We start from the raw sequence: 12,012 nt of genomic DNA on the forward strand, positions 1-12,012 counted from the left end.
TTGGCCGTAGAGCAGTGCAAAGACATCTCTGGTGATGGTGGGCTGCTTGGTGCTTGCCTACTGATTGGCGCAGATAAAACCTTGACGAGGATAGCTACATAGGCATGAATGGTAATGCAGGTTGGCGACGTGTTGGCAGCATGTTGGAACGCGTGGTTTGTGCTTTTTGCAGGGGAGTTGATGGCTGGTTGGCCGCAGCCGCAAAGTCAAAGAAAACGAACACGATGGTTTGGCGTTGATGGCGTTGGCATTCTAAAGCGTGTCTATTGTAGATATCCATGGGCGAGGCCAGGGATGGTCGAGTAGAAGACGTATGTATATCAACGAGCCGTTGTGAGGTACTCAACTTCAAACTACCCACTCGGCATGTTGTGATATGTGAGCAACCAGGCCATGCCCCTGTTTTCTCACTTGGAGTAGCGCACCGGTGCAGCGAGGCAATATCGAGTCCACCGCCACCAGCGAGTCATGGCAGGACATGCAGCGGCGCAGTCTACTTTTCGCAAGTTGTTCGAGGGGATGTGGCCGAGGCGCCGTGTTTGCTGTTGGTGCGAGATGTAGTGGACGGGCAGGAAGATGGCGGCGGTAGTGAGTGTGATGGAGCCGCCATTCAATCGGTCGGTGTCTCGATATTTCAATAGAAAGTCGCGAGGTGTACTTCGTCGCCTGTTTAAAGGCCAAAAGGTACAAGACGAGACTTGGAGGCTGAAAGAGTGGATGGGCCTTTCGGGGTCAGCTCCCTACCAAATAGCGGCAAGCGCTGGGATGCAGCTGTCACTGAAAGGGGGAGGTGCATCAGAGTGGGGACCTGTCGGCCTTAGCAAGCTTACCTAAGGTGAGGTAAGGCAGGCAAGGCTGCCAAGGGTGCGTAAGGTCCTGACTTGTACGGTTCTTCCTGAGGTAAGGTTCCTTAGGAGGTAAGAGGTCTTCTGACATCAGATGTATCTCCACACCAGCTTTGGCAACATAGATACTTGGGAGCTCTCCTCCCTCGGCGGCCCTCCCCAGCCCTCCCCAGCAAACCTGGCAAGGTGAGGCCCAGGCTGCTGTTCTGCTGCATCATCACCCCCTCTGCAAGTCTGCTGTCCCCCCAAGGCCGCCGACCGCGCATACCCTCACCCGTCACCCGTCACCCGTTCCCCGGTGAGTACGTGCCCGCTTCTGCTGCCTCTTCCGCTCCGACCACCAGGGCAGCTGCACCTGCATCCCGTGTACCCGTATCCGTACATCTGTCTCTTCTAGTATTTTATTTTTCCTTTTTTTTCTTCTTCTTCCTCTCTCCTCAGGCTGCTTTGGACCGGCCAATATTATACTGCATTGCCATCCAACACCCTTTCTTCTTGTCTTTGTCCTGCTTCTTCTTCTGTTTTCCCTGTCCCAGATATCCTTTGCGGCGTTTCTCTCCCCGCCAAATACTTACTGGGGCGGCCAAACGGGGTTCTGCGGAGACCAAAAGACCCAGACAGCATCACCATCCATTATTCATCATTGGTTGTTGCACTTCCAACAGAACGACGCCATTGACCACCACCACCACCACCACCATTGAATAGATACTCACCACACGCATCATCGACCAGAGATTCGATCCGACTTGCTACGAGATTGCCCTTTTCGACTTCTGCCTGACGTCCTCTCCGTACCACCATCCATCCGCTGATCCGTCCATCCGTCGACCCTTCCCTCGCCTCCAGTCTTGCGCTGTCTCCTCTCCCTCCCCCTTCCGGATCAACGCCCGCCCCGCGACCGACGACACCACCCGAAGCCCCCAGCTGCATTGCATCTCAGCTGTGGTGTGGGAGCGGGAGCTTGATTCCTGCTGCACCTGTGCGACCACCCCGATCGTTGCTACCCCTCCGCTCGGTCGCTCATCTCCAGAGTCGCAAACACCTCCTCCATCCTCTTAGTGTCCTCGACACGACGCCCTCGCCGCCATGGACGAGACACCGGGGCCGCAGCCCTCCAACCATGCCGCCGCCTTGGCTGCTGCCTCGACCGCACACTTCCTCTCCAGCCATTTCGCCTCGGTCGATACCATCTCCAGATCCAACTCTCCCGGGCCGCCGTACACAAAGAATGACGAGGACGACAAGAAGCGATACCGCCCGCGCACATTTAGCTACTTCAATCACCTGCCCTTCCCCGTCGAAGAGGAATCACAGCGAGATGCCGCTCTGGCTGGTATTCTGAAGCATCTATACATTGCCATCAAGGCAGAAGACTTTAGCCCCGGCGCTTTGCACTGGACGAGGGAGCTCACAGGATGGCTGAATCTCAAGTTCGAGATGACGCGAGAGCTTCGCTCCACCTTGGCCAAGCTCTACTACCACCTATGTCTGGCCCCCGGACTGGAGCCCAGTACTGCCGACCGCTTCCTGCGCATGGTCGTCATCTTGACTAGGTGCGCTGCCCCTTCACACCCCTCCTCCTAACTTGGCCTCCTCATGCCTGATCAGTCACTGACAAAGTCCTCCATGCAGAAAGTACCACTACCTCAAACCCGTCGACGACCTTCTGCTCGATTGGCGCCCATTATGGCGCGAGATCAAGGCTTTAGTGCTGCCATCAGAGGTCGCTTCACACCAGACGAACCGCCGCCGCTCCCAGAAGCAACTGTGGAAGCTGTGCCTTCATGCACAGACATACTTCGATCCCAAGGACCGCAAGGAGATGCTCGACGAATTCTTACCCTACTTCAGCACCTCGGATGTCTCGAATGCTTATATTGTTGTCGGAACTATCAACGCTCTGCTTCCCACCGATGCCGCCCCCGAAAATGTGCCGTGCTCTCAGCCGCAAGAGTTCATGCCAACGCTCTTCCATCTCTGGTCTCTGATTGCGAGATCCAAGAGCTTCGACGTCTTTTTTATTGACCTCTACTCCCGCATGGCAAGGGACTTCTTGCAGGCGTCCAATACGTCTTTTGATGCCCACGGCATCTTCACCAGGGAACAGTCAGATTGGATTTTCACTGCAATTCTCCGCTTGACAGAGATTCCGGTCGGCCAGTCTAATTCACCATACTCTACGCTAGACTACTCGTCTGGCTTGGGCTTATATCTCGAGAAGGACAAGAAAAAATACCCTACGGCTTACATGATTGCCAGGTGGATTGTGTACTCCTTGTCGCCCAAGTGCTTGGAGCAAGAGAGCTCCATTTTGGCGAGCCTTGAGGGCCTTCTTGAAGCCATTGACACGTTCTATCACCCTTCCAACGTGGGATCATGGACCACCTTTTTGGGACAGTTCACCGTATACCTTACAGATATTTTTGTATCCCGATGGAATCGCGAAAAGAGCGGCGAGCTTGATACGCCAGAGGATCGCAAGATCACTCCCGCCTTGAAGCAACGCTTCGTGGCTGCGCTCAAAGAGGTCACATACATGGGGCTATTCTCCAAGAGTAACAGGGTTGCGCATTACTACTACGCATCCCTTCAAGGACTGGCGTACCTCGAACCAAATCTCATTTTGCCTGGGGCTTTGCAGCGATTTTACCCAAGTTTGCAGGGTCTGGTGGAAGTACACCGGACAACGTCAAGTTTGAACGGTCTGCAGATGATTGCCAACGTCATGTCCAAGACCAAGGGCTTCCGTTGCCACATCACTGCTCTCTTGGCTCTTGCCCTTCCTGGCATCGACGCCAACGACTTGGGGAAGACGCAGTACACGCTCAACTTCTTCCAGAGTGTCGCCTACAGTATTCCCATGGTGCCTCTCGTCAACGATGGCGATTATGTCCATGACACCAGCTTGGCCATGCAGTGGGTGCAAGGTGAAATGGAACGCATGGAGCGTGAGGGCCAGGATATCAAACTGGACTACGAAACTGAGCTTACCGACGAAGACGAAGCCAACGTCCTCAGATCATCAACAGCCGGACTCGGCGAGTTCGTCATCGCCCTCCTGGGCAAGGTCTTTACGCTCTTGGAGAACCTGCCGGATGCTTCCCACATCAGGGGAGGGACACCGGAGGACAACGTGATCAATGCGTTGCCGGCAGCCCTCTCGCCTCTCTTCGCATCGCTGTCTCCTGAGCTCTTCGATACAGCCCTCGAGAAGCTCGCTTCCTTCGTGTCGAGTCATGTCGTGCACCAGGCGAGAGACGCGATGGCTTGGATCCTCAATGCTCTCTGCAAGGTGAACCCGGAAAAGACTCTCAAGGTCTTCATTCCCATGCTCATTGTCAACATTCGAAATGAAATTGACTTCAATCACGCTGCGTCAGACCGAAGCAGCGGTACGGACTATTTGCCCAGAGACCGTGCTCTTGTTTGGCACGTGAGCATGCTAGGCATGGCCGTTGTGCATGTTGGTAATGAGGTTCTGAAATACCAGACGGAGCTCCATGACATCGCCAAGTACATGCAAGAGAAGTGCCGTGGTCTCCCCACCATTCACATCTCCAACTACATTCACCACCTGCTGCTGAACCTGACACACACCTATCCCATCGATACCGCATTGTACGAGCCTGATATCATCAAGCGCGGACTCGATGTGAATGATTGGGGAAAGACAACCTCTCCCGCTGATCTAACAATCAAGTGGCACCGACCTTCTGCTGGGGAGGTGCAGTTTGCTCTGGAGCTGTTTGATTCTCAGACCAAAGCAGCCACGAAGAAGCTGGATCTCCTGATGAGCGAACATCCTCCAGTCAGCCGAAAGGGAAAGAACAAGGAGTGGTCTGATGAGGTCTCCAGATTATTCCAACAGATCAGGCTGGTGATCTCTGGAGTGGCAACGTTGTTCGACGCGCACCGCGCTTCGGGCCAGAGCCCGAATGGTCACTCTGGCGTGGATGGTGAAGGCGATACGGAAATGAACGACGACGATCCTCTCGCCGAGGCGGCCGAGGACGAGGAGACGCGGCCTCAATACCGCTACGACGCTGGATATCTCCTGACTGTCGAAGATCCTGCCTACCACAAGCTTCATGAGCTGAGAGAAGACGTGGGACAACTGTTGTGCCGGAGCCACGAGTTCCTCAACCAAAACCAAGAAGACGATGTTTCCTGCTTCACGACGCTGTATGCAGCCTACCGGACCTGGATCACGGACGTTGGTATCGAGCGGTCGGCCCATCCGCTGGAACGTCACCTTCGCCTTTACAAGTCGGACATCTCTGCGTTCAAGATCAGTGGTCTTCGCAAAGTGTACCCCCGCCCGCTGCTGATCAAGCGAGCAGATGCTTACCAACTTCTCCGTGTCAAGCACAATGCATCAGCGCGACAAAAGAGCGACCTGGATAAACAACTCTTGCTGAACCTAGCTCAGTCGTCTGTTTCCCCTTACGCTGATGTCAGGCGTGTCGCACAGAGCGCGCTTGATTCATCGCTCAAGGCCCTCATCGGTGGTCGGCCCCTGGTGATCCCAATTCTACTAGAGAGACTTCGGGTGGCCCTGGACGAAGTTGATCACGATCGCATCAAAGGTGCCATGTATACGCTGTTCTTCACTAGTTTGCTGAGGACCATGGTCAAGGACTGGAGATTTGCTCCGGATGCCCTTAAACTTTACCTTCGTGCTGGGACTATCGACAAGCCTAGTATCCAACAGCTTAACGCTACGGCACTCTTCCCTCTGCTCGATTTTGGCAAGCCTTTCGAGCGGATGATCATTGTCAATGAAGACTACGTCGAGAAGATTCGTCCCTCCGATGACTGCTCTAAAGCCATTGACAGTCGCCACAACTTCATTGTTCAACGGCGAGAGCGTGTTGAGAAGAAGAAGCTTGCGTTGGGTTTGGAATTGACCGAAATGGCCAGGGCAGCCCACTGGAAGATCGCGTCTCGATGCGCAATCTTTGCTAGCAACATGTGCTTGCGCTTCGACACGGTCGCACCTCCCGAATTCATCGCTTTGGTGACTGAGGGCATCAACGACACCCACCCTGGCCTGCGCTCCAGCTACATGGCCGCATTTACCAGCGTTTTCGAGGCTGTAGAGATGCGCGCTGCCTACGACCACACCTATCGCAACTATTTACTTGAGAAGGAAAAGGATCGCAATAAGATTACGATCGAGGTTCCCAAAGGCGACGCAGCCTTCACACAGAAATACCTTGATGCATTCGCCGGCGGCCCCGAGAACGCGGAGTACATGGTCGACTCGGATCATCCCGGATGGCTTGTATGGGGCAAGAAGTTCCTCGCATCACGCGCGAAGCCCATACCCTTCACCGATTATGATGAGACTGAGACGGCTGTCCGGAAACAAATCGGCAACCTGATTACGAAGGAGTGGTTAAAGACTTGTTTCGATTACCTCAAGCAGGAACCTCGCGATGCAAACGCTGATAGATTCCGCATGGGCAACGTGTACATGCTGATGCATGTGTTCGATCTCATGCATTACGGAGGGACGGCAATCAAGCTAGACGACGTGAAAGAGCTCACTACCGACGTCTACGGCGATGGCAGCGACAAGCATCAACACCGCGCCACGGCAGAGGTCATTGCCGCGCTTTTGTGCGGATCGAGCGATGATCCGCCCGAATTCCGCGACCAAGTCTGGGGATTTGCCGCGCCGTTGATGCTGAAGGTCCTTAACGAGGATCTTACGCCCGAGAATCTTCAGTACTGGGTCTCATGCTTGCATCTGACAGTCGATCCGAAGGACCCGCGTAGATCGCATGAGCTTGTTGACGCACTGAGTTCTTTCCGGCTGGACATGTCTTCGAATGCCGCCTTCAAGGAGTCGAGCAAGGTCCAGGTGTTGGAATTCATCATCACGGACTCGGGCTGGCATTTCCGTCACGAGAAGCCAATTCTCGCAGACTTCCTCGCACACATTGATCACCCCTATAAGACAGTGAGAGAAGCAATGGGCCGCGTGATCGCCACCATCTATCGAACCCGTTATCACGAGTCTTTCGAGAATGTCGACAAGTTGCTGGAAGCCAACAAGTCGGCCTCGTCTCTCGGTCTTCGCCCGTATGAGGCAAGCAAGGAGTTTTCCGAGACCGTGCTCGAGATCTTCGACCGTCTCGAGAAGTGGCGACATGAGCGTACCCCCGGTCAACAGACGCCTTCGTCCTATACCAGTGGCTCAAAGACAGTCTTGACCTGGCTTGACAGTACCTTGTCATCGCAGGAATGCACACAGCTGATGCCATTCTTCCCCGAACCTTTCATGGAGCAGCTCCTACACATGATGGACGTCAAGGAGGATCCCGAGCTTATGAGGCTCGCCTACCACGTTTACCGTCATCTGCCCAACATTCCCTTCAGGCTTGGGGAAGATGGGGCTTTCATTGATGCACTGGTCCGCATCGGCAAGTCTGCTACGAGCTGGCACCAGCGACTGCGATCCATGGTCAACATGCAAGTGATTTACTTCCGCCGCCTGTTCCTCATCGAGAAGAAGCAACGGGACATCTTGTTCAACGCCGTCAGCGATATGCTCGCCGACCCCCAACTCGAAGTCCGGTCTTGCGCATCGGCCACTTTGGCCGGCATGATTCGATGTTCGCCGAAGCGCATTCGCGACCCCACCATTAGACTACTCAAGAAACGGTTCGAAAACGAACTGCGTCTGAACCCGATGCCCAAGAGGAAGCTGCCGGGCACTGAAACGCCCGTAGACAACAACAAGCAGATTGTGCGTCGTCACGCGGCTGTCCTGGGTCTCGGAGCACTCATCGAGGCCTTCCCCTACGCGACGCCGCCCCCGTCGTGGATGCCCGAGGTGCTTCAGATCCTTGCTACACGTGCTGCAAGCGACCCCGGTGTGGTTGGCAAGGCTACCAAGTCTATCCTATCCGACTTCAAGAAGACAAGACAAGATAGTTGGAGTGTGGATCAAAAGGTACAGTTTAAACGCACCCCGGATATCCTCCGATTCTACCGGTCTTGTCCCGACCTCATCTTGATTAGCGGCTAACATATCAATAGTACTTCACATCAGAGCAGCTTGAGGATTTGGAAGGCGTGCTTTGGAAGAGTTATTTCGCATAATCGGCGCGGCATGGCTCAGGTATGCAGCGTGCTTGCGTATGTAGTAGGTTCAGCTGAGGAAATGGACAGTCATAAAAGGCATGGCGACGGAATGATATCCAACCGGGGAGGCGGGATTGCATAGCCCTGATAGATGGGCCCAGGATAAACAGTGCGCTTGTGGATTAGTAGACTTTGTAGTTCATATCCATGCTCTGATCGTACATATTGAATTCACTTCGGTTTAGTCCGCCATGCGATAGGGTGATGGAGCCCTCGCGTGGAAAAGTCAGTGGAAGCTGTTGCCGGTACCTTTGATGGCCTGGGCAACTGATCCGCCGGAAGGCCCCGATGAGCTGCAGACCAGGCAGGAATGCCGCGAGTCGCGACGTGTGTCGGGAGACTAAACTTTATTTCGAGCGTGTTTTATGCGATGAACTCGGCCTAAGCGACGCGGCATCGTGGAACACTCTGACACGCCAACTTCCAGGGTTCAGAGTGTGGAAGCCACCTCTATGATCCATCCCCAGCGCCGCATGATGGGGAAAAGTCGCGCGCCAGCAAGGTAGGGATAGGATGCTCGCTGTCGCCGTTTCGGAGTCTCAGGCCCTGACATCTGAGATGTTCCGACGGGGCGGTTCACCATCCCCGTGGGTAAATGACTAACTTGTTCAGCTGGTCGCCTTGTTTTACCTTGGCTTTCTGCGCTGTGGAGGGGCGTATATAAACTGAGTGAACCACGTTGTCATATTCCTGTCTGGTCAATCTTTATTAGCAAGCCGTCACAGCTCGTAGATACACAAAAACCACTTTGACAGCCTGTCTCCACGACATAAAAAAAACGTGATACCTTACACAACATCCCTTGTTCATACTAAACAGCACAGATGAAGACCACTATCGCAACACTCGTTCTCTTCGTCACCGTGGGTCTGGGCGCCAATACGACGTCCCTCTGCAACGATGTGGGCAACAAGGTGGTTGAGGACAAGGGTGTCTGTTCCCGCGCTGGAGGTGTGCCTCTTGGGAAGGGAGTACGTTGCCGTGATTCCAGCTATGCCTAGACCTTTTTTTTTTTTTTTGAAGTTTCTGGTTAACGCGAGGAACTAGATCTGCTGCTTCGACCAGTCCAATGCTCTCGTTCAATCGAAGTTCGACATTGCGTGTGACGACAAGTTGGGTACAGTGCAGTATATTGGGGAGGCTTGCCAAGCTTAGGTACCTTTGGCTAAGAGAAGTGGAATCATTTGGTCATTTGGATTTCGTTTAGCAAAGCCACTTGAGAACACCATTCAAGCGATTTTTTTTTTTTTTTGATGAGCAGTCTCCATTGGAGGGATCGGTGCATACCGACTCAGAGTACCTTAAGCTCTATAGTGAGCCACCAAACAGCTGTTCCCGTTCCCCATAGCAGCCTTTCCTACAGGTTGCAACCCCAGATAAAAATCCAGTCGGGAAGATCGAAGATCCAGCTCACGTGTTCCGCTTGGTCAACGGTTAGACTGCTTGGGTAGAAACAGCCATCCCTAGACCTGTATTACTCGGGCTTTGGGGAGGCAGTGAAGACCAGAACTGGATCATCTCGTGTGGAATCCAAAGCATGAATGTCCATTTGTGACCATGCCAAATCACTGGATACGTCCAAAGGCTGAATGAGATGACAGGGATTGACATTGAAGCGGGCGATCTGGTATTTGAATGGGAAAGTTTCGACCACATAGACCCGAAGTGTATGTGACAGGAACAGACAGCACGTCTCTGGGTGAACTTTCTTGTTTGAGGCGGTCTACAGTTAGTGCATTCCCACTCGACTTTGGCAGAGGCCTCCCAGGGAGCGGTAGAATCGAGGCTCATGGGTGGAACTCCTTCCGTGTCAACAGTGTCGATGAAGATAATGAAGGCAACTGCATGCTTGACGGATGGAAAACATTGAAACCATCTTGTTCTTCAATAATGGTGCACACCCCGCACTAGTCAAGACAATTTCGTGATCTGGCGGCCGCATCTACCAGCGTAACCACACTGATGGAACAGCCAAGGCTTTGAACACATATGACGCTCCATTGGAAATCGGCTCATACCCAAGAGAATTTCCAGGTCCCTGCCGCCAACAAAATTTTCATCGACTTGAGATAGGCAGGCGCAGTAACCAAGTATAGCAATCATGGCGACGTCTTGTTCAGGCCCACCTCGACTCGGCTCCCGGAGGCATTTTGGTCTAAAGTCACCGTGGCTCCAGTCCAAATTCACACGAACACCCAAAGAAGAACCTTTTACAGCTGCTTTTGCTGCCAAACCCTCGTCCATTTACATATACGTTTCGTGAAATGGAGATACCGAAGCGGCATCATGGCGTTCCTACTCTACGAATGCGGCGAAGGCAACTTATAGTCTCTGAGGCGAGTTCAAGAATAATCGGCTCGAGACGCATTTGAATGTCTCGGAAGCCGTTGAAAAAGATGATTCATTGATTTTTGCTCAGGTTATCAGCGCCAGCGGCGAAGTCTTGGGGCACATGTAACCAACAATGATCTCAAGGAACGAGGTATCCACCCTTCCAAATCAGTCCAGTGGTCTGAGAAGATCTGATTTTTCGTATCAGTTTGTTACTAAAGGTCCTCGAGACAAACTGCAGCATACCTGAATGGGATTGAGTGCAGTCGGAAACCGGAATAAAAGCCAAGATTGACGTTAATCACGACGTTCCGTGGCCAAGAAAGAGGGTTCATGCAGATTTTCATATTTGAAATCCCATCAGGATTGTAGTTATCTCCCATGCACAACAAAAACAGGTCAAACGAAAGCAATTCGACGTCAGAAATTTTAAGAAAGAAGGAAGGCTATTCGCATGCGGTCACGCTTCGGGATGGCAGATGCCTTGCGAGTGGATTTAGGCGAGAGCGCGGAAGAGCTGGTAGATGTAAAGCTTGACCTCGAGAATGGGCAACTGCTCTATACAGGAGCAGACAGACAATTCAAAATTTTTGAGAAAAATAAAAAACAACAGGAGCCAACCGAGAATTGAACGCGGGAGTATCGAAAGGTAGCAGAGCTTCATGCACCAGTCAACACTTCAGGGCTTTCACCCCTCGGCCATCAGGCCCGGTATTTGTTGTTAGAATAGGAAGGCACTGGACTGATCATAAGGCCTACGGGTTCAAACCGACGAATACTCAGTGAGAAGTGCGTATTCCTGGAAGCTGAATACCACCACCTTAATCGCCACAGGGAAGTGCCAAGACCGAGTTTAAGCTTCCATCCGCATCTCTACCTGAGTCTCTGTAAAGTTTAACTTAGCCACGCCCATAACTTCGCAATCTGGGTTTAAGCCCTGAGCATAACTCTAAAAAGACGAGAAGATGCCCGTTTAAATTAACTTCTTAGATTTCTTCCCGGCTTTTTAGTAGGAGACTGCCCGACTTAAAGCTTACTTAACTCTTACTTCATCTCTAATCAAGCTATCGTTCCCTAAGTATTATCCTTTATGCCTAAATCCGCTACGAATATATTAAACTTTTAAAGCTAATTTTGAAAGTTATTGAAGAAGATATCAATATTAAAAGAGAATACTAATTATGTTAAAAATAATTATTAATATTCTGAGAAAATAATAAATTTATATATTAAAGCTGATAAAGATAATGAGGTCCTTTAATCTTATAATAATTTTTTAATACTAATTAATAAGGGATAACCTGGAAGTAAAAAAATATATTCTTACCTTAGGCGAAGCTCGACAGATTAAATCGCAGCCAATACTAATTAATATGAGGCGGATACTGAGAGTTTCGGGATTAAGCATCAAAGTGTTTGACACTAATGTGGGAGGGGGTTTAGTTTGATGGCATGAATAGTCTGCAGAAGTCAAGGCATTGGTGAAGAGCCACGGCATTGCCGAAAACAATGTGTCATGTCGGTGATTCAAGTGCCATCCGACTCGGTTGCGGCATTCTTAGTGCTAGCCATCGCCCATGTGCATAAATGGGGATGACGACTTAGTCCCCGGAGGATTGGATTGCGGCTCTACTGAGCCCGGCTATCAAGAGGTCGTTATGTCTTGGGTTTCTTGGCTTGC

General features: G+C 52.0%; 2 protein-coding genes across 2 annotated transcripts; both read left to right on the forward strand.

Annotated features, from left to right (window-relative positions):
• Positions 1-1,934: 1,934 nt before the first annotated feature.
• Positions 1,935-7,958, forward strand: CORC01_06405 (GPI mannosyltransferase; the record flags this gene model as incomplete). Its single annotated transcript, XM_022618046.1, has 3 exons — positions 1,935-2,401; positions 2,481-7,809; positions 7,896-7,958. 3 exons carry the CDS (start codon positions 1,935-1,937, stop codon positions 7,956-7,958), a joined length of 5,859 nt encoding a protein of 1,952 aa, XP_022475358.1.
• Positions 7,959-8,824: 866 nt separating this feature from the next.
• Positions 8,825-9,155, forward strand: CORC01_06406 (uncharacterized protein; the record flags this gene model as incomplete). Its single annotated transcript, XM_022618047.1, has 2 exons — positions 8,825-8,971; positions 9,048-9,155. The coding sequence occupies 2 exons, from the start codon at positions 8,825-8,827 to the stop codon at positions 9,153-9,155; spliced, it is 255 nt and encodes an 84-aa protein (XP_022475359.1).
• Positions 9,156-12,012: the final 2,857 nt, after the last annotated feature.

Source organism: Colletotrichum orchidophilum (assembly GCF_001831195.1).
Source record: "Colletotrichum orchidophilum strain IMI 309357 chromosome Unknown Scaffold_48.1, whole genome shotgun sequence".
In the NCBI taxonomy this organism is placed as follows: domain Eukaryota; kingdom Fungi; phylum Ascomycota; class Sordariomycetes; order Glomerellales; family Glomerellaceae; genus Colletotrichum; species Colletotrichum orchidophilum.